At 41.9% G+C, this 24,783-nt stretch overlaps 1 protein-coding gene across 1 annotated transcript in view; it reads right to left on the minus strand.

Annotated features, from left to right (window-relative positions):
• Window positions 1-24,783, minus strand: part of LOC126161484 (outer mitochondrial transmembrane helix translocase) — a 94,747-nt gene that overhangs the window by 16,679 nt on the left and 53,285 nt on the right. The window contains exons 3-5 of the mRNA XM_049917383.1: window positions 22,650-22,836; window positions 15,063-15,263; window positions 14,750-14,946 (exon numbers count right to left, since the gene is read on the minus strand). Coding sequence (XP_049773340.1) covers window positions 14,750-14,946; window positions 15,063-15,263; window positions 22,650-22,836 — 585 coding nt within the window. The remainder of the gene's footprint in view (window positions 1-14,749; window positions 14,947-15,062; window positions 15,264-22,649; window positions 22,837-24,783) is intronic.

Below are 24,783 nucleotides of genomic sequence, written 5' to 3' on the forward strand. Positions count from 1 at the left end.
AAAAAGAGAAATGGGTATTTTGAAGTTAGATATCTTGGGAACTTCACTGCAGTGGTGACAAAGAACAGGACTTCTGGTGTGGTGAGTACAGGGTCATAAACACACAATGAAATAGGCTTAATGTAAGGTCTAACACTTAATAAGAAAATGAGAATACAGGCCAAGTACTAGAAACAGCACACAAACGCATTATTGTATCTAGGAAAGACACGAAGTTGACATCCACCACAGTGGCACAAGTTTACATACCTACTAGTTCTGCAGATGATATTTAAGGAAATTAGACGAAGTAAATTATTCAGATCATTCAGTGAGGCAAAAATTTAGTTGTGATGAGGATTGGCATTTGACAACATAAACAGAAAAAGGAAAATAGAAAAAAAAAAATAAAAATAGGATGACATGAACTAGGGGTAAGGAATGGAAGGGAAAACAGTTTGGTAGAACTCTGGACAGAGCACACCATTCTGTATAAGAATCATGACAGCAGGTTGTAACATGGGAAAGACATGGAAGCACTGGAAACTTTCAAACTGGTTACATATTGCAAGACAGACTGCAAAACGAAATTTCTAACAATGAAACATTCCCAGGGGCAGATATGGAGTTCCCATAATTTGTTAGTCCTGTAATGAAGACTAAAGCTGAATAAATTGCAGAAAGGTAGAAAATTAAGGGGATGTGAGCTGGATAAAATTTACAGAACTGGCAGTTGAAGCTAACTGCAAAGTGATTCTGCTGCCTCCAATATATACTGCACATAAGGACCACAAAGGTAAGATAAGAGAAATTTAGGCTCATATGGAGGCATATTGACAGCCGTTTTTCCTTGCTCTACTGACGAGCAGTTTTGTTTTGTGGCACAAGAAAGACCATAAACACCCAAATCAGAACTGTAAAACTGAAGACAAAAAAGGAATTAGAAACGACAACCTGTCAAGTTGAATCAATGGAAGGGAAGGCAGTTATATATGGGACATAGAGAAAGGTCTATAAAATAAGCTATAGAGAAATGGAAGCGCTGAACTAAAGATTAAGTGTCCTTCGCCATACTGCTACAACGAATAAAAAGTAAAACGCAGTCGACAACCCACATGTCCTTCACTAAAACGGGCGATAACATATGGCAAACACAAATGAGAACGTAATTGGTTAAAGAAGGGCATTCCTTCAGGAAATGGGGAACTGTCACAGATTGAAGCAATGAGCACAAAGGGATGGGGGAGCACCCTTTAACAAATTGTCATGGCTAAAAAGACAGTGCCCAATATGCAACCTAGCTAAAAATGACCACCTCACAGCGAGAGGAGGTTGTACAAGCCACTGGGAGAGGCTGAAGTCCCCAGAGCTTGTTCCCATGAAGCAAACGACTAGTGGTGATGCGAAGATGACACCACATGTTGACAGACAGCAACAAAGACATCAGAGGGAATGGAAGAACTAGCTGGTCAAAGTATGAGCACTGCAGCCTTGAAAGAAGTGTCAGTGGCCTCGTTTCCTGTCAGACCAATGTGACCAGGAACCCACAAACATCAAAAGTGTCCCAAACAAGAATGAGCACATGACAGCTTTCCTGGACCCGTTGTACTGCAGGATGGACGGTGTACAGCAAAGAGGCTTTGAAAAGCACAGAGTTTGAGCAGATGACACAATTGAAAGGCCTGTGTCACTGGATGTACTTAATGGTCCAATATAAAGCGAAGAGCTCTGCTCTGAGCATTGATCTGGAAGCAGATACCAAAAAATGTCGGCACCAATGACGAAGACCCACCAGCCACCATGGTCAGTCCGAGAGCCATCAGTGTACACGAAGGTAGTGTCGCGAAGTTCCGTGCAAAGGTCGTGAAACTGATAGCAATAGATCAAGGTTGGAGTAGTGTTCTTAGGAAGCGAATGAACACCTAGGTGAATACAGGCCACTGCATGAAGCCAAAGTGGTGAAGAATGACACCCGTTGGGAAAGTGGAACGCAGTGAAGTTAAGCTGCTGGAGAAAGAGCCAAAAGCGAACTCCAGGAGGTAACAGAAGGGGGACCTGCCCCATACTGGCATGGACGGCCAGGCATGGCAGACAAACAGCATGCATATCTGCTGAGGAGAAAGTCACGGTGGCAGCTTCTACATACAGACAATCAGGTTAGTGTAAAATGTGCCAGTGGCTAAACGATGGTGGTCTGGTTTCAAACTGACATGGGACCAATACAAACGGAGGGAAGTGACCTGATCTGTTCCTCAGTAAGTACCACTGAGGACACACAGGAAACTGATGGACTGCATACAGCATGCAGCCAGATAGGACATGTGGGTGGACCAGTAAAGTTTCCTATAGAGCTATAAGCCCCAAGACTTTCAACAAAAAGGGAGCTGGAGAATCCTGGCAGGAGACCGGCTATTATGGGATTAATGGAGATAGCAAAGAGGACGACACTCAGAGCAGAGCCCTGAGGCACACCATTTTCCTGGGTAAAGGTATCCGACAAGGGAGGACCCAGACGTACCTTGAAAACTCTGTCTTTTCAAGACTCCTGAAGGAAACGGGGCATGCGGCCACAGAAGCCCCACGTGTAAAGTACAGAGGACACCAGTCCTCCAGCAGGTGTCTTATGCTTTCTCAAAATTGAAAGAATGGCCGCAATCTGGTATTTATCCAGAAAACCATCCATGGCATGGATGGACAAAACAACAAGAACTGCAGACTAGCACACACTAAATCCACACTGAGCAGTAGTTAATTGTGAGACTCTAGCCACTACACCAACCGGGCATAAATCATACACTCTGTAACCTTGCAAACACAGCTGGTTAGAGAAATGGGGCGGTAGTTGGAATGAAGACATTTGTCCTTACCAGGCTTAGATAGGGGTATGACAATGGCTTAATGCCAGCATCTGGAAAATGTGCCCTTTGTGCAGATGTGATTGTATGTATGAAGAAGGAAATGCTTGCCCTTCGTAGAAAGGTGCTGCAACATCTGAATGTGAACATTGTTCGGCCCAGAGGCAAAGGATCATGATGAAGTGAGAGCACGATCTAGCTGCTCCATAGTAAAAGTGGCATTGTAGCACTCATGATTCTGTGAAGAGGGTATCACTCGCGCTGCTTCCACTCATCTCCAATGGAGGAGTCAGTGCGATAGTGGGTGGAGCTCGAGATCTCTACAAAATGGCAGCCCAAGTCTATGGAGATAGCAACAGGGTCCACTATGACATCTGTTACGATCAGACCAGAAATTGGGGAAAGGACCTTGGTCCCAGACAGCCTTATGGAAATAGGTGTGCATCGAGTGAAACCAATGTGGGTGGTCCTCTATTAAGGCAGATTAGGTTAAGTTGATTGAAGTCAGCCAAGAGGGAACCACTCTGACTCGTTCAGTGAGAACGACAAAGGGAATAGTGTGCACTGAAGTCGCCAAGCAATAGACAAGTGAGGGAGAGTTGTTCAATAAGCTGCAGGAAGTCTGCCCTGGTGACAGCAAATGACGAAGGGATGTAAACAGTAAAATGGGAAAAGGTCACGGTAGGAACAAAATTGTGGACTGCAACACCTTGAAGCCAGGTAGTCAGTGTGTGTGTGTGTGTGTGTGTGTGTGTGTGTGTGTGTGTGTGTGTGTGTGTGTGTGTTTGTGTGTGTGTCACACAGTGGACCAGGAAGAAATGTGAGCACTGAAAGCGGTCATGAGTCTGCAATTTTGTTTCATGGAGGCAGAAAACAACCAGACACTGCTATTCTACGAGTAGCCATAAGCCCTCTCTTAGGTCAAAGGCCATGAATGTTCCATTGGAGGGAGTCATGACAAGGAAAGAGGAAGATGGAAAAAATGCAGGGGTCACTTCAGTGGCTGCCAAGTGCCAGCATTTGAAGACTCACTGCTACAGGGCAGAGGCTGAGATCTACAGAGGCGTCAGCATTCTTCTGTCTGCAGAGTCCACAGCAGAAACACAGTTGGCAGTGTGCACCGGTGACACCGAGTTTGGCCAGGCAAGCGTCTCATGTGGTGACACTAAGAGGATCTCCGAGTCGGCGATGGAGAAGACCTTTGTAAAACACTTCTTGGAGCCTTTCCAGTTGGCAGAAGAAGACTCTGATGTTTGTTGGCTGGAGGAATGTAGGAATGTAGGAAGTCTTTGTGGGAGTATTCTTTCTATCTTTTCCACCCTGCTGGTTGTGTAGCAAGTGGCTTCATCCCATGGGGCAAAAGTCTGGTGGCTTCTGGTACAGCTGGATGAGGAAATGGGGCTGCTGCCATGACACTCAGCAATTTTACAACTGCAGTACTGAAATTGAGGTTGCGCGTCTGCATGGCCAAGCCCTCCATTGAGAAAGATTTAACAAGAACAGTACTGTAAGTGTGACAATGATGACTGAGCTGAGGGGCACTTGACATCATGGTCACCAGCATCCTGATGGAAAGTCAGCATGCTAATCTCATGGATGGGGACGAAGGCTGTCCCGACTTGCAGAGCAGTTTATATTGTATTAAAGTCTGCCTCCTTCCCTCACCAATTTAGGAATGAGGCCTAACAGTTCACAAAATTTCACCACCCTTGGAAAAGTGGAATCTGTATTTGCAAGGACAGTGGGCAGATCTCCATCGAGACAGAGGGCTGCCTTAATACCAGTATATAGGAGGGCACATAGCCACAATATGTGGAACTGGAAATGGCATGGCACAAACTGCACAGAGTGGTGGATCCTCCTGCCGGAGGTTGAAGCCATGTGTTTTAAGGGCTATGCCCGATGCACAGTATCTTAAGCAGAACCTCCTCCCAGCGGTGAGGCTGACGTGAAGTCTGCCATGCCTTTGTGGTCGATTTGAACGAATTCAGTTTTTTGTCTGTCACCTGCAATCATTCAGTCTCCCACTAACGCAGGATGCGCCTGTCAGAAAATGAGATGATGGCATGCAACGGGATGGGACATTCATAAGAGTACCACCCAACATGCTTCCTTGACAGTTTTGTCGGCCATGTCATTGTCCTGTATCCCAATGTGGCCAGATACCCAGCAAAAGATCACTACATTGCCACAATGTTGGAGCTACTGTAAGAAGTCATGGATGAGCTGAATCAGCAGGTCTACTAGATACATTTGGTGAAGTGGTTGCAGTGCACTAAGTGAGTCAGAACATAGAAGAAACCTTGTATGGTGATGTCTGAACCCTCTCCAGTGCCATCAGAATGCCATATAATTCTACATCGTAATTTGTAAATTGCTTCAGAAGACCCACCTTAAAAATCCTGTCAGGGAGCCTCTGAAGACATCAAGGTGCACTGCGTTCCATCCCTGGCAGTGTATTTCGATTCCCAATAGATCTACGTCCTTGAGAAAATTTATAGAATTTATCCCAAATGGCTTGGTCGCATGGGGCTAATTCCTGAACAGCCATTCAAAGATGGGTTGGACCACTGAACTGAATGTCAATGACCAAGGTGACAATGAGATTTTCAGCACCTGTCGAGCCAAAGGATGTAGACTATACTGCCATAATTTAAACATGATCAAACAAATGCCCTATAAAACTGCAGGAGGCAGGACCTGTCAGCTCCCCCCTTTCCGCTAAGGCATTTCGAAATATTCAATGACTGGAAGCCCTTTGTTCCGAAGTCTTTCAGATGTGCAAGCCAAGTTAATTTAGAGTTAAATAATAAACCCAAAAAGCACAGTGTCTTGAAAACTAAAATATTGTCACCCATTGTGAGCACTGATTGGTTAAAACTTCAACAAGCACAGTTAAAATTGACATGTAGGAGTCTTGGGTGAGAACAGAAAACCAGTTGTCCTGGCCCAGGTTTACAGCCTCGTAATGGTCAGCTGTAGCTGCCTTATCGTCACAAGATCAGAGGGAGAGTAGAAGATTGCAAAGTTATCTAGAAAGAAAGAGCATTTGACAGGGCTCCTGACTACAGAGGAAATGCTATTGACAGTGATGGCAAACAATGTGACACTGAGGACAATGCCTTGGGGGATCCCATTCTCTTGAATATAGTAGTCAGACTTGGTATCACCAATGCAGTATCGAAAAAGCCGGTCCTCAAGCAAGGATTGGATAAGAAGCGGCAGTCATCCACATAGTCCCCATTCATGAAGTTGGCGATGGGTGTTGTACCTCCAAGTAGTGTTATGTGCTGTTTCGAGATCAAAAATCCACAAACCAAATGGTTATGGTTTAAGAAGGACTGCTGTCAAGGGTGGAATGGTAATGCCTGAAACTGCAGTGGGAGTGGCTGAGTTGACCTTGAGATTCAAGCAGCCACATGAAGCAGCTGTTGACCATATGGTCAAGAGTCTTACCCATTCAACTGGTAAGGGCTACACTCCAGTAACTGTTAGGGCTGCTACAGTCCTTGCTTAGTTTCCAGAATGGAATCGATATTGCTTCCTTCCCAGTCGTGGGCATACTGCACATCAAACCAGATCCAACTGAAACAAGAAAGGAGCTGTCCTTTATCTTCAGGGCACGGGTGACAACGCATAGCATAATGGATCTCATCAGGTCCTGGACCAATGTCTCCGTCTGCAGAAAAAGCCAATTCCAGTTCCCACATGGAGAACGGAAGTTTGCAGACTACTTCATTATGCGAGGAGAAATTGAACTTCCTAATCTCTGCAGTCCTACAGAACACCTGAAAAGCAGGAGCTTGTCTGGATGATGTAACAGTAAAGAACTGTTCAGCTAAAACCTGAGCCATGTCTTCAGACACTTCCACAAAGAGCCCATTGCTTGACAAGGCTGTAAGGGGATGTGTACTACCCTTGCCTGAAATCCATCTCACTGATTCCCAAACTTGCACAGTTGAAGTGGACCAATTAATGGAAGTCGTGAATTCCATCTTCCATTCTTTTATCACTCTGCTCGCATGCACTCTCACAGATCTAAAGGCATAAAGATTTTCTGCAGCTGGATAGTGTTTGAAGTTCCACAGAGCTTTTCATCTGGCCCTGATTGCCAATCGACACTCGTCATTCCACCAAGGTACAGGCCATCATCTGAGATTGGGGGATGGACTCTGCGGCAGCCCGTTTAATCTCACAACTGACACAGGCCACCACCTACTGTATATCACCATTTTGTTCAAAAACAGCCTGTTGACTGTACTGCAACCAATGTGCTTTTTGGTATCATCCATCAGCATGGTTTCCTGCCAGCCACCGTCCTAGTCAGCAGACTGATCCACACTGGGAAGTGATCACTAGAATGCTAATCTGTAGCTACTTCCCACTGAACTGAGTCTGCAATAGCTGGGGAACAAAAACATGTCAATGGCTGAGAAAGACCCTGTAAATGTGCGGAAGTGTCATGTGATCCATATTCAGAAGGCAAATATTCTCAAAACGAACAAGTCACTCGATCACCCGACCCATGGAGCAAGTCGTAGCCGAGCCCCACAGCACATTTTGTGCACTTAAGTCCCCCACAAGGAGGAAAGGGCATGGGAGTGCCTGGAAGAGTTCTGCCAGTGCATCTGCATTCAGAGCATCATTAGGGGGAAGGTACAAAGAACATACTGTTATATTAAAGGGTGCAAGAACTTTCATGGCAATTGCTTGTGTGGTTGTGGTAAGAGGGACAGGAGATGAATGACATCAGTCGTTGATGAAAACAGCCATTTCACCTTGACCCCTGTCTCCAGTAGTACTGACCTTCCTGTATGGATGGTAACCACATAGTGCAGGTGTCAGTGACTAAGATGCATTTTTTGCAAGCAGATGCAGAACAGTTTCTCCTGTAGAAGCCATCGTTTAGCAGTTTTTATTATTTTCTTTCTCCCTTGGCAGCAGTGGTTTACCATGGAGAGCAGGGGGAACACTAGCCGGTTCCCATTCTCTGGTTCCTCCGATTGGAAGTCCATATCCTCAAGACCATTGTCCCTTCAGAGAGGGAGTGTGTCGCCGATCCGAAGGTTTAACTACTGCTTTCTTGGACTTTGAACTCCTTTTCGAAGGATTTTTTCCTTTATTGATGACAGGAGATGGTTGCCTGTGTTGCGGGGACAGTGTAGTTGGCTTCTGATGTTGGATAATGGTATGTGGCTTAGGTGGTAAGCCCATTGCTGATAACTTCCGTATGACTTCAGTTTCAAGTGGAGTGCTTCCTTCGCAGGTACACTGACAAGCGTACGTGCTTGTACTTTAATCTGTGGCCTGAGTGTGTGGAGGCATCACACTTAGTGATTGGCGTCTTCAGGGCTGATGCAAAAGAAGTGGCAAAAACCGGCAGTTGCATGGCGTTTAAAGCTTTTTAGCTTCACCATAGGGTAGGCACCTCTTGACTTGCAACTCTAATTTTCCTCTATCGTTTTAAACCACATACACTCTGCTCCACACTGTGTGATCCCCTGAGCAGTTTACACATTTTGAAGGAAGTGTACAAGAACTGCCTTACTTATGAGCTGAGCCTCCATAATTGCCACACGTAGCCCTCCCATTACATACCATAGTGGTATGGCCAAATCTGACATTTGTAGCATACCATTCGATTACAAACAAACGGGTGAACCCTAAGATGGATACAGCCTGCCAGGATATGTTCAGGTAATTCTGTAGAACTAAACATTAGAATAAATGTTGCTGATTTTTTCCAATTTGCCATTGACACTCTTCATATAGGTCTGCACTTCCATGACACCCATATTTTTCCATTCTTTGTGAAACTCCGTGAGCTCCACCTCTATTAGACTGGAGCAGCTAACTACACCCTTACTAGAGTTAAGGATGTTATGCAACTCAAAACTCTACCAGGTAGTCACCTAAGGTCTTACATCCCATGAGCTTAGATATTTGGCTTGAATTAGCAGTTTCTACTAGAAGTGTTCATTACGAACTCATCTGACACTTTGAGACTCAGCAATACCTTGTGAATATAGAAAGGGGATACCTTCTCAAAGGTTCCCATGTTCGATTGAGTCCAAAAGTGTTATGGTGCACTAATGCCCTATTACTATGATTCCGAGACTTCTTTTCAGGAGGACTGACCAACCGGGCTCGAGATGCTGATGAAACAACTATCAACCCAGGCAGAGCCCTGCATTCCTGAGCAAGCCTTACACAACTGGGGAGTGGCAGGTGCCCCAGAGGTTGCCCTACACAACTGGGGAGTGGCAGGTGCCCCAGAGGTTGCCCTACACAACTGGGGAGTGGCAGGTGCCCCAGAGGTTGCCCTACACAACTGGGGAGTGGCAGGTGCCCCAGAGGTTGCCCTACACAACTGGGGAGTGGCAGGTGCCCCAGAGGTTGCCCTACACAACTGGGGAGTGGCAGGTGCCCCAGAGGTTGCCCTACACAACTGGGGAGTGGCAGGTGCCCCAGAGGTTGCCCTACACAACTGGGGAGTGGCAGGTGCCCCAGAGGTTGCCCTACACAACTGGGGAGTGGCAGGTGCCCCAGAGGTTGCCCTACACAACTGGGGAGTGGCAGGTGCCCCAGAGGTTGCCCTACACAACTGGGGAGTGGCAGGTGCCCCAGAGGTTGCCCTACACAACTGGGGAGTGGCAGGTGCCCCAGAGGTTGCCCTACACAACTGGGGAGTGGCAGGTGCCCCAGAGGTTGCCCTACACAACTGGGGAGTGGCAGGTGCCCCAGAGGTTGCCCTACACAACTGGGGAGTGGCAGGTGCCCCAGAGGTTGCCCTACACAACTGGGGAGTGGCAGGTGCCCCAGAGGTTGCCCTACACAACTGGGGAGTGGCAGGTGCCCCAGAGGTTGCCCTACACAACTGGGGAGTGGCAGGTGCCCCAGAGGTTGCCCTACACAACTGGGGAGTGGCAGGTGCCCCAGAGGTTGCCCTACACAACTGGGGAGTGGCAGGTGCCCCAGAGGTTGCCCTACACAACTGGGGAGTGGCAGGTGCCCCAGAGGTTGCCCTACACAACTGGGGAGTGGCAGGTGCCCCAGAGGTTGCCCTACACAACTGGGGAGTGGCAGGTGCCCCAGAGGTTGCCCTACACAACTGGGGAGTGGCAGGTGCCCCAGAGGTTGCCCTACACAACTGGGGAGTGGCAGGTGCCCCAGAGGTTGCCCTACACAACTGGGGAGTGGCAGGTGCCCCAGAGGTTGCCCTACACAACTGGGGAGTGGCAGGTGCCCCAGAGGTTGCCCTACACAACTGGGGAGTGGCAGGTGCCCCCAGAGGTTGCCCTACACAACTGGGGAGTGGCAGGTGCCCCAGAGGTTGCCCTACACAACTGGGGAGTGGCAGGTGCCCCAGAGGTTGCCCTACACAACTGGGGAGTGGCAGGTGCCCCCAGAGGTTGCCCTACACAACTGGGGAGTGGCAGGTGCCCCAGAGGTTGCCCTACACAACTGGGGAGTGGCAGGTGCCCCAGAGGTTGCCCTACACAACTGGGGAGTGGCAGGTGCCCCAGAGGTTGCCCTACACAACTGGGGAGTGGCAGGTGCCCCAGAGGTTGCCCTACACAACTGGGGAGTGGCAGGTGCCCCAGAGGTTGCCCTACACAACTGGGGAGTGGCAGGTGCCCCAGAGGTTGCCCTACACAACTGGGGAGTGGCAGGTGCCCCAGAGGTTGCCCTACACAACTGGGGAGTGGCAGGTGCCCCAGAGGTTGCCTTACACAACTGGGGAGTGGCAGGTGCCCCAGAGGTTGCCTTACACAACTGGGGAGTGGCAGGTGCCCCAGAGGTTGCCTTACACAACTGGGGAGTGGCAGGTGCCCCAGAAGTTGCCCACTAGAGACAGTTCTGCCTCAACAGCATTCACCTGATAAGCACATAGCACACATTGAGGTTGAGATTTTTTTTATAGAGCTGTGTACCTTCCTTGTAGTCGAGGCAGTGAAGCCAAGACCCCCAGTCTCCAAAACACACAATATTCCACTGCTGTGCTGCACGATGGTCATAGCCCATAGCTTATGGTGACAGGCCTGGCAGCACTTCCCAGTCCCCAGCTCAGGAACCCCAGGGTCACCAAGACCATACTCAGAAACAAATGCTGGGCCCCTGACAGGAGTACTGTAAGTTTGGGGTTGTTTGGGGAAGACCAGACAGCAAGGTCATCGGTCTTATCGGACCATCCCAGCATTTACCTGGAGTGACGTAGGGAAATCACGGAAAACCTAAATTAGGATGGCCGGACGCGGGATTGAACCGTCGTCCTCCCAAATGCGAGTCCAGTGTCTAACCACTGTGCCACCTCTCTCGGTAGTACTGTAAGTGCCGGATGGTAGAATGCAGAATGAGCTTCAAACTAAGAACATGCGAGTGATTGGGTAAGGCACCTTGTCCTTCACCCGTACCTCCTGGACAGCCCACTCATCGAGATACACAGGACAATCTCTAGAGGCGGTGGAAGAAGTGTTCTCCAAAAGCAAAGTGCCATTTTGTAAAAGAGAGTAGGGTTTCACATAATGGTCTTTGAATCTTTTGCCTCATTCCATTTATGTTTGGTAGACATTTACATTGACTCATCGTGAGAAAACCCCAATGATTGCCAGTGTGTCCGATGTCACTCTCCTTCCATCTGGGGCCCTCTCAGACGGGGGCTCACTTTGAGTGACTGTTCACACGTCAGGTCACACCTCTCAAACACCTGACAGAGGGACCAATCAAGAATTTATGAAGGTAACAGCTCAGGCAACCACACCTCCCTGGGCATGGCCTTTACCAGGGGGTACGTGCAAACCTTACCTGTCAACCCAGGGCTGTGAATTACACATTACCCAGTCACCTGACAAGTGTCAAGATGCCATGAGCTGGCCTTCAGGAGCACACAAGGAGGAGGAGGAGGAAGAAGAAGAAGAGGAACCTCAAATGCCAAAGTGAAGGAAGGGCAGGAGAAAGAACGAAAGAAGAAAAAAGGAACGAAAAACAGTTGAGACACTGCTGTGATATTGGTGACTGAATATGCAGAACAAATTTCCAACAACCTCCCAGACATATTCCCCAAGGGAAGAGAAAAATAATATCAAGAGGATGGCCATGTAGCACAGAAGGGAAAGATGCTGCAAGGGCTGGGGTCTCATGGTAGCCAAACACAAACTCACCAAAAAGTGTTGAGCCCCCTGGGGGGATTTGAGAGTGGAACAGGAAAGGAAATGACTAGTAGCAGTATGGGGTACCACCTCCATGCATCGTAAGGTGGATTGTGGAGTATCGATCTAGATGTTGATCAATACAAAGAACCAGAAAGAAAGGATGCTAAGATTTTCAAAGGGACCGTTAGGTGACAAGGGAACGGGAATAAAGCGCAAGACAAATGCAGCAGAGATTTGAACAATGAAATAGTGAAGACAGCAAAGGATCAAATAGGCCAAAAGACAAGTCTCAGTAAAAATCCTTGGATAAGGTATTAAATTTGATTGATGAAAGAATATAAAAATGTAGAACAATTAAGTACACAGAAAGGATACAGACACTTAAAAAATGAGACATATATTTGCAAAAGGGCTATGATCCAACAATTGGAGGATAACCTGCATGTACAGAAGTAACAAGAATATGGAACATTATTCCCACAAAAAAATTAAAGAGAATTATGGAAAAAAGAGAAGCATCTTTATTAACACCAAGAGCACAGATGTGTTTTGTTTGAAATATTACTCACGGAGTTACATTTAATATCCTTTCACCAATAACAACAGAAACCAATCATTTCATTCCATGTAATGCACGAATCAGTCTAAAAACGTGACACCTGGTCCCTGGATAGACAAACACAAGCAAGCCCACTTAAGAAAGTTGTGTACAGATAAAGTGAATCTCAGTGCCAAATGCAACAATATAAAACAGTCTATGAAGGTACCGATTAACAAATAATTACTACTGCTTTGCTTGATTGTAGAAACATAATTTAAAGTTTTATAGAAGTGCATAGTGTCTGTTCCCTTGAAAGAACAGACAATACACGGATTCCACCATTGTGAAACACTATACGTAAATGGAAGGGAGATCACTGCTGCCCGCTGCAGCGGGACATTAAGCGGAATCGGTGGTGATGAGCAAAAACATGTACTAGGTCAAGAGTACAGCCCAGTACACATTTTCACTCGTCGCCGCTGATTCCACTTAACGTCCCACTGCAGCTGACAGCAGTGATCCTCTTCCATTTACAGTTTAATGTGTTATCAGATACAAATTGTCAGTGCCACATTATCTATGACAAGCCATTAACTGCCTTTATAATTAATATAAATTTTTTGCAGTTAAGAATCCAAGCTTGAATTTTATGTAATAACCATTTTGTGCATTCTCCCAAAAAATGCAGAGCACACAAGAGTCATCATCTGAAAGAATATTTGTCGCCTGATAGCTATTTCAAAATTCTGTTACTACTATGCAATACAGAATGTCTGTGCCATATTATTATGTGGCAGAATATAATTAACATGAGAGCTTACAAAGAAACGACATGTTGATACCACATAAAACCTTTGTACAGAATCCATTTGACATCATCTTGTGAGCATCTTAAATTCAATTTTAGCATTACTCTCATGAACAGGCATGGTTACTAAAAAAATATAATAAAAGAATTTCTAAGGTGAGCACCAGATAACAAACAGTGACTATCTCAGAAAATGATAACCAAAGCTGTGAAAAAAAAAAAAAAAAAAAAAAAAAAAAAAAAAAAAAAAAAAAAAAAAAAAAAAAAAAACGATTTATCAGTTCAATAAGACAGAGTTGCAAAATGTTAACATGAATTATTTACAGACAAATGGAAAAACTGGTAGAAGCCTGCAGCAGTAAAATACAGGGAGCAAAAGGCTATTTACAATTTGTACAGAAACTAGATGGCAGTAATAAAGAGTTGAGGGGCATACAAGGGAAGCAGTGGTTGAGAAGGGAGTGAGACAGGGTTGTAGCCTGTCCTTGATGTTTTTCAATCTGTATATTGAGCAAGCACTAAAGGAAACAAAGAAAAAAAATTTGGAGTAGAAATTAAAATCCACAGAGAAGAAAGCCTTTGAGGTTTGCTGATGACATTGTTCAGATGATCATCATCAAAGGCAGAATCAGGATAATGGAATGTAGCTTAATTCAGTCAAGTGACACTCACAGAATTAGATTAGGAAATGAGGCACTTTACAGTAGTAGATGAGTTTTGCTATTTGGGGAGCAAAATAACTGATGATGGTCGAAGTAGAGAGGATATAAAATTTAGACTGGCAATGGCAAGGAAGGCATTTCTGAAGATATTTGTTAACATCGAGTAGAGATTGAGTGTCAGGAAGCCTTTTTTGAAAGTATTCGTATGGAGTGTAGCCATGTATGGAATTTCAACATGGATGATAAATAGGTTAGACAAGAAGAGAACAGAAGCTTTCGATATGTGGTGCTAAAGAAGGCTGAAGATTAGATGGGTAGATCATATAACTAATGAGGAGGTACTTAACAGAATTGGGGAGAAGAGGAATTTGTGGCAGAACTTTACTAGAAGAAGGGATCAGTTGGTAGGACACATTTTGAGGCATCAAGGGATTCTAATTTAGTACTGGAGGGAAGCGTGCAGGATAAAAATCTTAGTGGGAGCCTAAGAGATGAATACACCAGGACATATGCTGCAGTAGTTACTTGGAGATAAAGACACTTGCACAGATTAGAGTAGCATGGAGAGCAGCACCAAATCAGTCTCTTGGCTGAATATGACGACCACCACCACCACCACCACCACCACCACCACAAAAAACTGTACTGCCTGAAGACTGCTGATCAACACACTAAGCAATTCTGATCCAACAATATCACAGTTACTACCTGGTAACATAATTTATAAAATGTAAAAAATTTCATTCACTTACAGGCTGCCCAATATGAAACGTTGCTGGCATTCTACGCAGAATAGCTCTATCTAAATCTTCAGGCCTATTTGTGGCTCCCATTACAATAACTGTGCAGTCTGGATTTGTTATGAGGCCATCCCATAAGGACATAAACTGCGCTTTCATCATGGCTGTAGCTTCATGGTCATTGGTGTTACGACTTCTCAGAAATGAATCTGGGAAAGAAAACTCAATCTGTTCAAAATATCCATATAAGAATTGTTCAAGGTAACTTTTTACACAATAAATTTATTTATTAACTCATTAAATTCTAACTTAGTTCGAAACCTACCAATTTCATCAATAAATATGATACATGGTTGTAACTTTACAGCAAGTGTAAATACAGCAGCTGCAAGTTTCTGACTTTCTCCATACCATTTGTCAGTGAGTATTGAAACATCCAGATTTATGAAGCGAGTGCCAGCTTCACGGGCAGTGGCTTTAGCAATCAATGTCTTCCCACAGCCAGGAGGGCCATGTAACAACACTCCTACAATTGAAACAAATTTAAGTTAAAGTATGACTTATCAGGATGCTTCTAACACAAACAAAATTTTCATGTAACTGCAATGACATTTTTGAAGCTTGGATTGGGGAAGCAGAATGATTTTTATTGCATTTCTTAAGATACCATACCTGTGGTTAATTTTATAATTCAGCTGCAGATCTGCTCATTACATATTCCATCACAATCAATAAGATCTATAAAAGCACAGTAAATCTAAAGGGCAGATGAGCAGCTTAAATGTATAAATGCATTGCTACAGTGAATGCTTTTGCTTTTGTTAGTAGCATTTTCATAAGTTATTTTGATTATTGGCTTCAGTATATTAATTGATACTTTGATAAACCCTGCTGCTTCTTCAATGTTCTTCATATGTAACTGATGTTCCCACATGGAAAACAGTTTTTATGTACAACAAAAACAGGAACTTATATTCCTAGGTCATAATCCTTTACAGGATTTATGATGTTACTAGCTCTCCCCCATAGCATACACACACTGGTGTGTATGATCAAGAGTGGATGTGGTGAGATCTGGCAGTAGTCAATAAACTAGTGCAGATAGGTATTGTGATGAAATTGAAACCTGTCAGAACACATGGTTCCACCATATAAATGCATGTGATGTAACTGGGACAAGTCTATGAGGAGAATGCACTTACGATGTGTATTTTGAAGCTAAGAGTGGTTGGTGTGAATAATCATCGCCACTACAGTTTAACAGATAAGAATGGTAAAATAGTTCCTGGAGTAATGATGCCAACATCAATACTGAACCAAAAAGCACATTTAATCAACAAGACCACTCTGGAATGTAATTTCAAGAACAGTAAATAATTTACAATAAATTATAGTTAATCAAAAATACATCTGTGATAATTAAAATCGGTTCAAGACTTACAACTGTCAGAGGTGATAGCTATAGCAATACCAACACTTTTCCATAACGTATAATACCAAGTGCACAGGGGTACTTTGTGCCCACCACCAAAAAGGCTAAAAAGGAAATTTGTAAAGTATGTAATTTCTGTTAACATACTTTTCAAATAAGTACTGATTTATAAGTAGGGTAAACAACATGCAACACAAACCTGTTTTCTGTAATATTTACAGCAAGTGGAAAAGTACTTTATGACCACCACAAAAAATTAAAAAAATACAAATTTCATTAATCATAGCTAATTTTCATTCATATCTTTTTTAAGTTGTACAGATGGGCATAAACAGTCCTGAACCTGTAAATATGGCTATGACATTTGTTGCAAAAAGTCACTTTCACCTCTAAGACAAATTTTAGGTTACATTTTATTAAAAAAAATTAAAATGGTTATGGAATCTAATATAACAAAATCATTAAAAAAATATTTTTTTGAAGCATCAGACTAGATTACGATATTTTTCAAGCGATCACAAAGTAACCATCTACAGGAAAGCCTAAATACCTTCCAACAGTGCTGCATTTCACAGTGATTCTGTCAAGCCTCATGGAAGGATTTCTGGCAAGAGAGGGTCTTCTCTTCAGAAGTATGTATGTAGTTTTATGAACAGCTACAGTCAGTCTGTTGCCCTTGCACCAATGCCGCATCTGAGCAAGCACATCAGTTTTTTCTTAAGTCTCACCCTGCAGACAACTAGCAGGATGTCACCTGGATATGCAACACCATGACCACCAATGACATCTGCCCCATCTAACAGACTGGCAGTGGTCCAATACTAAGATCCCACTTATGGAGCCATGACGTCAATCCTTGGTAATCTTTTTGATTACCTTGCTCTGCCCCACAAGCCAATGGGCACAATGTCCACTACAGTAATCTATAAAGCTATTAAACATCTGGGGGAACAGATCTGAGGCATGCAAACATCGTGGGCCACCAGAGATTATCAAATCTGCCTGCAATATCAATCACGAGTACAATTGAATAATTCATTGTAAAATTTTCTACAATCTGAAGAGCACTATTAACTGCATCATCTAGACACTTTCCTTCTGTGAATCCATACTGACATTGGTTTGGATGCAAGAGCTCCAAGTGCACCTGGAACCAGTCACAAAGTACACACTCCTGAACTCTGGACAACATGTTTAATAAGAAAACAGGTCTATAGCTTTTCAATGATGGTGGGTGTTTGTCCTTTCCCTTTTTAATACTACTGCTTCAGCTGCTTTCCATATCACTAGAAACCTGCCTATTCACAACACCTCGTTCAATAACAGTCAAATATGGCACTTAGTGGATCTATCATATGCACAACAAAGTTTGAGTTACTAAATATACAGTTTTCTGAAACTGTCACTAAAACAAAGTAAACATTCCATAATTCAAATCACAAACAGCTACCAACCTGAGCAGCTTACAAACAGATATCCTTGGTGTAGTGAAGCTACTCAAATCACTTACTAAATCAAAGTCTTACAGTTTTACACCAATTATGTTCCTTTCAGAATGTATTGACACAATAGTTCCATATGTAGAACCATACCACCACACTATGATTTGCTTCACTACACTGAGGCGAACCATTTATAAGTTTCTTGTACTTACAGCTGTTCTTTATTTGAATTCTGTGATATTGTCTGCGTCTTCTTTGGTGAAGGAAATTTTGGGAAAAATGTTTAGCAAGTACTTTAGTGGTGCTGTCATATGTAACATTACTATTGTTATCACATGGTGAAGGTATACTCTGTTCATCATGAGAATAAACCTGGTATGAACAAACACAAAAAGCTATGATTGGTCAGAAGCTGTAGCACTTTTACACTTTTGGCATTACACTCTTGGAAGTAGATCCTACTTATATATTACATATCTTATTACTAAGCTACATTAAATGAAACAGATATTGTAATACATAAACAGCCACCAATGTTTTCCTTAATCACACTTCAGCTATGTAGTTATTTCAAAAATCTTGTCAGTCACAGTCTCTGTACTGTTGTACTCCAATTATTGTGCTGTTAATATGCAGTACGAATATGTCTGAGGCTGCTTCCTGCTCCATAGTAGAACAGACGTGTGGAACACAGTTAAAAAGTACCGAGAAATAGGTCATTCTCCATGTTTTTCATAAATTAAAAAAATGTCGGCTTTTAAGTTTTCTGAGAGGCTGTATTTGATACAGCTGAGAGAACACACACTGGATGTATAGCAGGATTGGTAGCACAGTAGATTAATAATCAGGTGCTGTTCACAGATTACTGGTTCAAATCTCATCTTGCTTATTTTTCATTCAATTTCAAATACCTCTATCTTGTAATTGTAATCATCATTTTTTATAAATAGTGCATGCCTTCTTGTTCCTAATTACATGTTGCACGCAAAATTCCTGTTTGCATTTCAAATATAATTTCTTAATTATCACTCTTATATCAAAGATGTTAATAAGTCTGCTTAAATTAAGAAATTTTTTTTGGTCAAAAATGAAAAACCAAATACTCTCTGTTTGGACTATGTCTATTGTTTAGTACCACAGATTTAGTCTAACGAACCAGAGTGGTAAGTGTCATAGAAACAAACATTCATTTTCACAGCATTGAGCACAGCATACAAACGCTGCATTTTTACATTTGCCACTGCACCATTACAATATGTATCCAACAGGACTGACCTGGAGCCAAGTTAAGGAATCTGCCACAAGAAAGAACAAGGCTGTTAAGCTGCCAGCTGTACTGGAAGTAATGTAAGTAGCTTTTTCACGTCACTGTTTAACAGTGGTGGGATACAGAATGTCATATCATAAAAGAGAAAATACGGTGCCTGGATGCCTTTATGGATTCTGTTTGACACATTATCAAAGTAGCAGATGACAGTTCCAGAAATGAAATTATTCCTTGGATTTGGACAAGGAAGGAGCTAAGAGATCACCAGACAACTGACTAATTGTGATGTTTAAAGCTTTCCCGGCGTACTGATTGTTCCATAAAAACACGGGAGAACTGCCGGATATCAGTAACATCCTGCCACAATATTTCGGCGCAGAGTCTTCTGGCCATCTTCACCTGAAGATGGAACAACTGACTACTTAACACTTCTAGTAGTGTCAGTATTCGACAATACAGTGAAATCCCTGCAGTATGTTTTTGCATCACACACAGCTCACTCAGAAAAATTACCACGTGTTTAAGTCAGGAGTTTTCATCACTCTTGTTTGTAATTAGAATACTGTGTTAGATGAGAACGAGAGTATTTTATGCTTTCTGTCTGGCCACATAAAAAATGTGCAGTAGTGCTGGAGTTTTGCTGAATATTATTTCATTCTCCTTGGAAATTAAATGACATTCGAAGCTACATTGTTTCCCTATTCGTCTCTTTACATCTGAACTACAACTGCTCACACTGTTGCAGGTTACTTTGGCCGGCCAGTGCTGTACCAGTTAAATGTGCTGGTAAAGCTGTTTTCTCGCATTATTGTTCAGTCTCTGTTAGTGTAACAGTATAAAATGCGCCTTTATGATCGTAGTTGGCAGTAATGGACAAAGCCACCCCAAATGAAAATAACCCAGTGAAATTCACACAAACACTGAAGAATACATGGTGTAATGTTTACATCAGTTTTTTTCTTATGACAAATACAGCATAGTCCATATCAATTCAGGCAGGCTAGGAAAAATCTTACTTCATAGTCTCTGATGCTACTGAATTTAGCATATATTAAAATGTAAGGAACACACATTTTTTTGTTTTCTACAAAAATGTTTCTGCTCCGAGATACAGCCCTCCAAAGAAGACACTGCGCATACCATTTCGAAAATGCTGATCTTGGAAAAACAATTTAAAATGCTGTATCTTTGAAACAGTTCTAGCTATTTTGTTGGGGTTTTTATTTGAAAGATAATTTCTTTATGATTACAAAGAAATCCTCCATTTGGACTTACCTGTCAAAGTACTTTTACTATATCATTTTGAACTTTTAATAATTTATGGAATTTTTTTTTCAAAAATGCTAATACATAAATTTATTTTTGCTGTTTATTAGTACCATATAGTTCTACATTCCTTGAAAAGGAGAGCTTCCACTTTCAAGTTGCACATGATTTATAAACAGTTTAAATTTTTGCCTTACATAAAAACTATTTTATTACCACATTATCACATTATCACATAACAGGCTCATAAAAATCAAAATCTAGCCTTATTCAACATAGTTTTGAAAGATGAATAAGAGAATCATTTTTTCAAGCATTTTAAATGGTTCCAAAATGTACGTGAAAGATATGAAGACTTAAAGGTTTCAATTTATCCAACTTCTGTGTACTCTGTTTTGTACTGAAATTAGCCAGTCAATGAACTGAAAATGTGTTCCACTTATTCAGTATCTTCCTTTGATATAAAGTGATGCCTTCCTGTTGAACCAATAGGAACTGGAGCACTTACAATCTTAAAAACATTGTTAACAGGAAGTGAGCACAGATGGCATTGTTGCTGTCCTTCAGCTGGAAACCTATATCCAGCAGCTAGTCCATGTAGTAGCAAAGTTTACTATAATTTTGTTTAACTCTAACTGGGACAAGGTGCATTTTCAATGTTTTGAAGTATGTTATACATTACTTTTTTATTTTTCATCTTTTTTAATCAATTAGCTGCACACTTGAGTAAAATGTCAGCTGCTGAGGTTTTCCACTTGCCATTGACCAAGAATGGAAATAAATTTTAAGAGGAAGAGCACTCTTGTGAAACTGAAATCTAGAAACACATTATTTGTAACATAATAAATGAGGAGTGTTAAAATACGTGTTGCCCGTATTATTTTGACTACCACAAATCATTCAATGCTATTATATTTTGAAGCATACTGGGTGAAGCCAGCTAAGCAGCCTAAAATTAAGGAAGAAATTAGACTGCTGACTGTACACATTTCATTCAAAAATGCATTTTTATCCTAGCAATTTTCTTAACTGTGGAAAGGATGTTTAACACCCAATAACATGATAAGCAACTGCCTATTGGCTACAACAATGTCCCTTCAGTGTATTAGACTTTATTACTATCATTTCTTCTGTATTCATTTCTTTTCAGAGCAAAATGATCTCATATGGATCTACAGCAGTGTGTTCCAACCCAAGTGCAGTGAAGTGCCCACAGACAAAGGTCCAAACAACTGATGTGCAGGCTATCAGAGAGCTGGGCCAATAGCCTCAGCAGTGCACCCAACAGCAAGGGTAGGCAAATTACTTTCTCGTACAAAAGAAAAGGCATGAATATGGCATGGTCTTTTGAATTATTAGCATATGTAATCTAATCCACATTTAATCACTGATCATGTCAGATCCTTACTATAGAACAGTCTTCCTGCATATTAATTGTAATGGCGACATTTGATGATAATAAATGTTAGTATATTACGTGTTAGTTTGCTTTACCTGCAGATTATGTTTCACGACTGCACCCATTAACCCTTTCACTACTACACACGTGCTCTTGCTTCCTGTGCTTAGTGTGGCTTACTTGTGGCTATAATGCTTGTCAAATGCTGCTATCTGTGCTGAGAGATGGCATTCTTCCACTAAATGTTTTTTTTAATCTAAGAAAATTATTTACTGAAAAAATTTACTTTTGCAAATCTTAAAGTACGATACCTTTGCTCGATAAAGAACTAATCTCTTTCCGCTATTCATCAAAGTTACTGCACTGCATCACATTAAGTATAACATTGCATGCAATTTTGAGAAGAGTCTGCAATGGTAAAAGTTCATTGTGCAGACTGCACGTGGTTGATTTTAGCTTTTAAATTGTAGTAACTGAAATGTTGGTAAGATATCAATATTTTGTTTAAAATCAAGAGCAGATTGATATTTCATTCTCTAGGTACTGATTTTTTATAACCTACTGACAGTTGCATGTGAAATATCCATTTCTGTTCCTGCAGATAAAGAATTTGTAGCATGCAAAGCAGCAAATACATTGTATGATAAACACACTAAACCTATTTTATTCACCAAGATATAAGCAAACTTGTCCGGGGGAGGGGGGGGGGGGGGCTGAGAGGTTGGAAGCTCAGGATGCAGACAGACAAGAGCACTGTAGGAAAGCTAAGCCATGTTTGTATAAGTGTCCACAGCACCTGGGAAGCAACAGAGTAGTGCATGTATACACATCCACAGCAGCATAAGGGTTAACCTACATGTTGGTAACAAAGTTTCACCGCACATTAAAATCGTATGCTCATAGCTGACGGCATGAAATGTTCACATTCAGGAACAATATTTGAGATGAGTCAAGAGAAAACTGACTGTGCCTAAAAATAGCATCAAAAGAACACTTTAGTGCTAAGACACAAACAAATGACTTATCAAAGAACTTTTATCAAACATGATTAGTTATTTAGACAGGAAACATCAAGTGAATAACCAAAGTTACAAGAAAGCCAATACCTTTCGGTGGCTGTGTTAGCTGGGAATCTGCAAAAAGTTCCTTTCGCTGAATTGGCAGTATTACAGTCTCTTTCAATTCTTGAATAACATCATCGAGTCCAGCGATGTCATCCCACGATACATTTATCTCTGTAGGATCAACTAGATGTGCAGCAATAACCATTTCATATTCTGTTAAGCTGAGTTTCTGGAAAAACCAAATCATAATGACAAAGCAACTTCCACACACAAAAAGTTTTATAAAATAAGATTAATCAACAAAGATAGTTTGTTTTGGTGTGGGGGTGAGGAAGAGATGGAAATAGCATAAACCTGGGGAGAAACGTAGTCATGTATAAACTAATGCAAGTGAAAACTGTCAGTATCTGATACTTTTATAGGAAATTAGTCACCTACATCAGAACCAAGGGCAATTGCAGATACTGACAATTTTTTCTGCATACTATTGAGAGATATGTTTTGTAGTGTATTCTGTTCACAACAATTTTGCTCCATAACAATTTTCATACTTTTACTGGTGCCTTAATTCCTCAGGTTTCAATAAAAATAGTCTAAACTGCAACATTTAATCATGGAGTGGTTACACAGTCAGCAGCAGAAATTGCTGAACAAACTTTCACCTACATGCCACAGAGAACATTCTACTGAAATTTACAAATGCTCTCTAAAAAGATGTGTGTAACACCACACAGTACCATGTGATGACAACAGAGGATGCTGAATATTAACAAGAAATTTCTTTTCACTGCATTCTCACAGGTATTATAACAGCAATGTTTAGTTTGAAATTAAAGGAAGTTTCCTGTAGTTAAACAATATTTAAAAAAAAAGACAATGTAAATTCTGAAAATTGCTGCAACCTGACTGAACTAAGTTATATCCATTATGCCTTTCTGCCTTAGAGTCGCAGGGTGGTCGGGAAAACCTTTGAAGTCTTAAGACAATACTGCTCAATGGATATTAATTTAGCCAGTCTATTTTTATACTTTTGTAGCAGTGAGGAACTAAGGAGCCTATTTCCTTACATAATTTTATTATTCATGCAGTTAAATGGCAAAATCCAAATGGATACACCTTAGACAGTAACAGAGAAGAACTTAAACTTGGAAAAGTGAGATCAGAGGAAAATCCCAAAGGAACGCAATTCCACTACGCCTTGGTTTCATCACATGCAATGCTTAAACTATATATTAATTCCATGAGCTATTCACAGTTCATTGTTAGCAGAAATGAAACCAGTGAGCCTCAAGAATTTTCACCTTTCAATCTCTCTGGACCACAAGACAATGAGAGGTCAGTCTGAGATGTGACTAGACTTTCCCCAAGTATTTACAGATCAAATTCTTCTCAGGCCTACAGTCAAATCAAACTGCTGTCTGCACATGTGTGGAGGCAATGCGCAAGCATTCAAATGTTGCTGCTGCCCATTGTGCAAGAAAAACTGCAGCACCACTAGTGATGACAAAAACGATATACCGTTAAAAATTAATACTCACAGCCAGCTGATTCACCTGCCCTTGTTCCTTCGTATCCGATGAAACATGATTCCAAGTTTTATTTAGCAGGTATCCATTATCATAGTTAATGACATTACCTTTTAGTCTGTATTGAAATTCTTTTAAAACACAATCCCAATAACGCAAGGAGTTCGCAATCACTTGTATCCACTGTATAGCATCAGATATCCCTCTGCAAGACAGTGCTCAACCAATGAGATTTGTCAGGTTGTAATAATCACATATGACGATGTTCAACACACCTGTCACTGACAGTACAAATGGTCTGGCCAATGTATGGTATATTTTATCACACTCACATGGTATTTTGTAAATGCCAGGCTTCCTCAAAACCTACATCATCCTTAACAGAGCCAAGAAGTGCTTTAGTCTTAGCAGACAGAAGGAATACACATCTGATATCGTGTTTCTTCAAAACCCTACCAATCATGGCATATTTTCTGCATATGGAAGGAAAGCCACAGAACTAAAGTCTTCAGCTGGTTTATGTAGTGGTCCAAACTCAAATGTATGTTATTTCCATACCTACTTTTTGATTAATTAAAACAAACGACAAAGCTCTGCCATCATGTACCGACATCCATCTATTTTTTTATTCAATGACAAATATTATGAAC

Source organism: Schistocerca cancellata, chromosome 2 (genome assembly GCF_023864275.1).
Source record: "Schistocerca cancellata isolate TAMUIC-IGC-003103 chromosome 2, iqSchCanc2.1, whole genome shotgun sequence".
Classification (NCBI taxonomy): domain Eukaryota; kingdom Metazoa; phylum Arthropoda; class Insecta; order Orthoptera; family Acrididae; genus Schistocerca; species Schistocerca cancellata.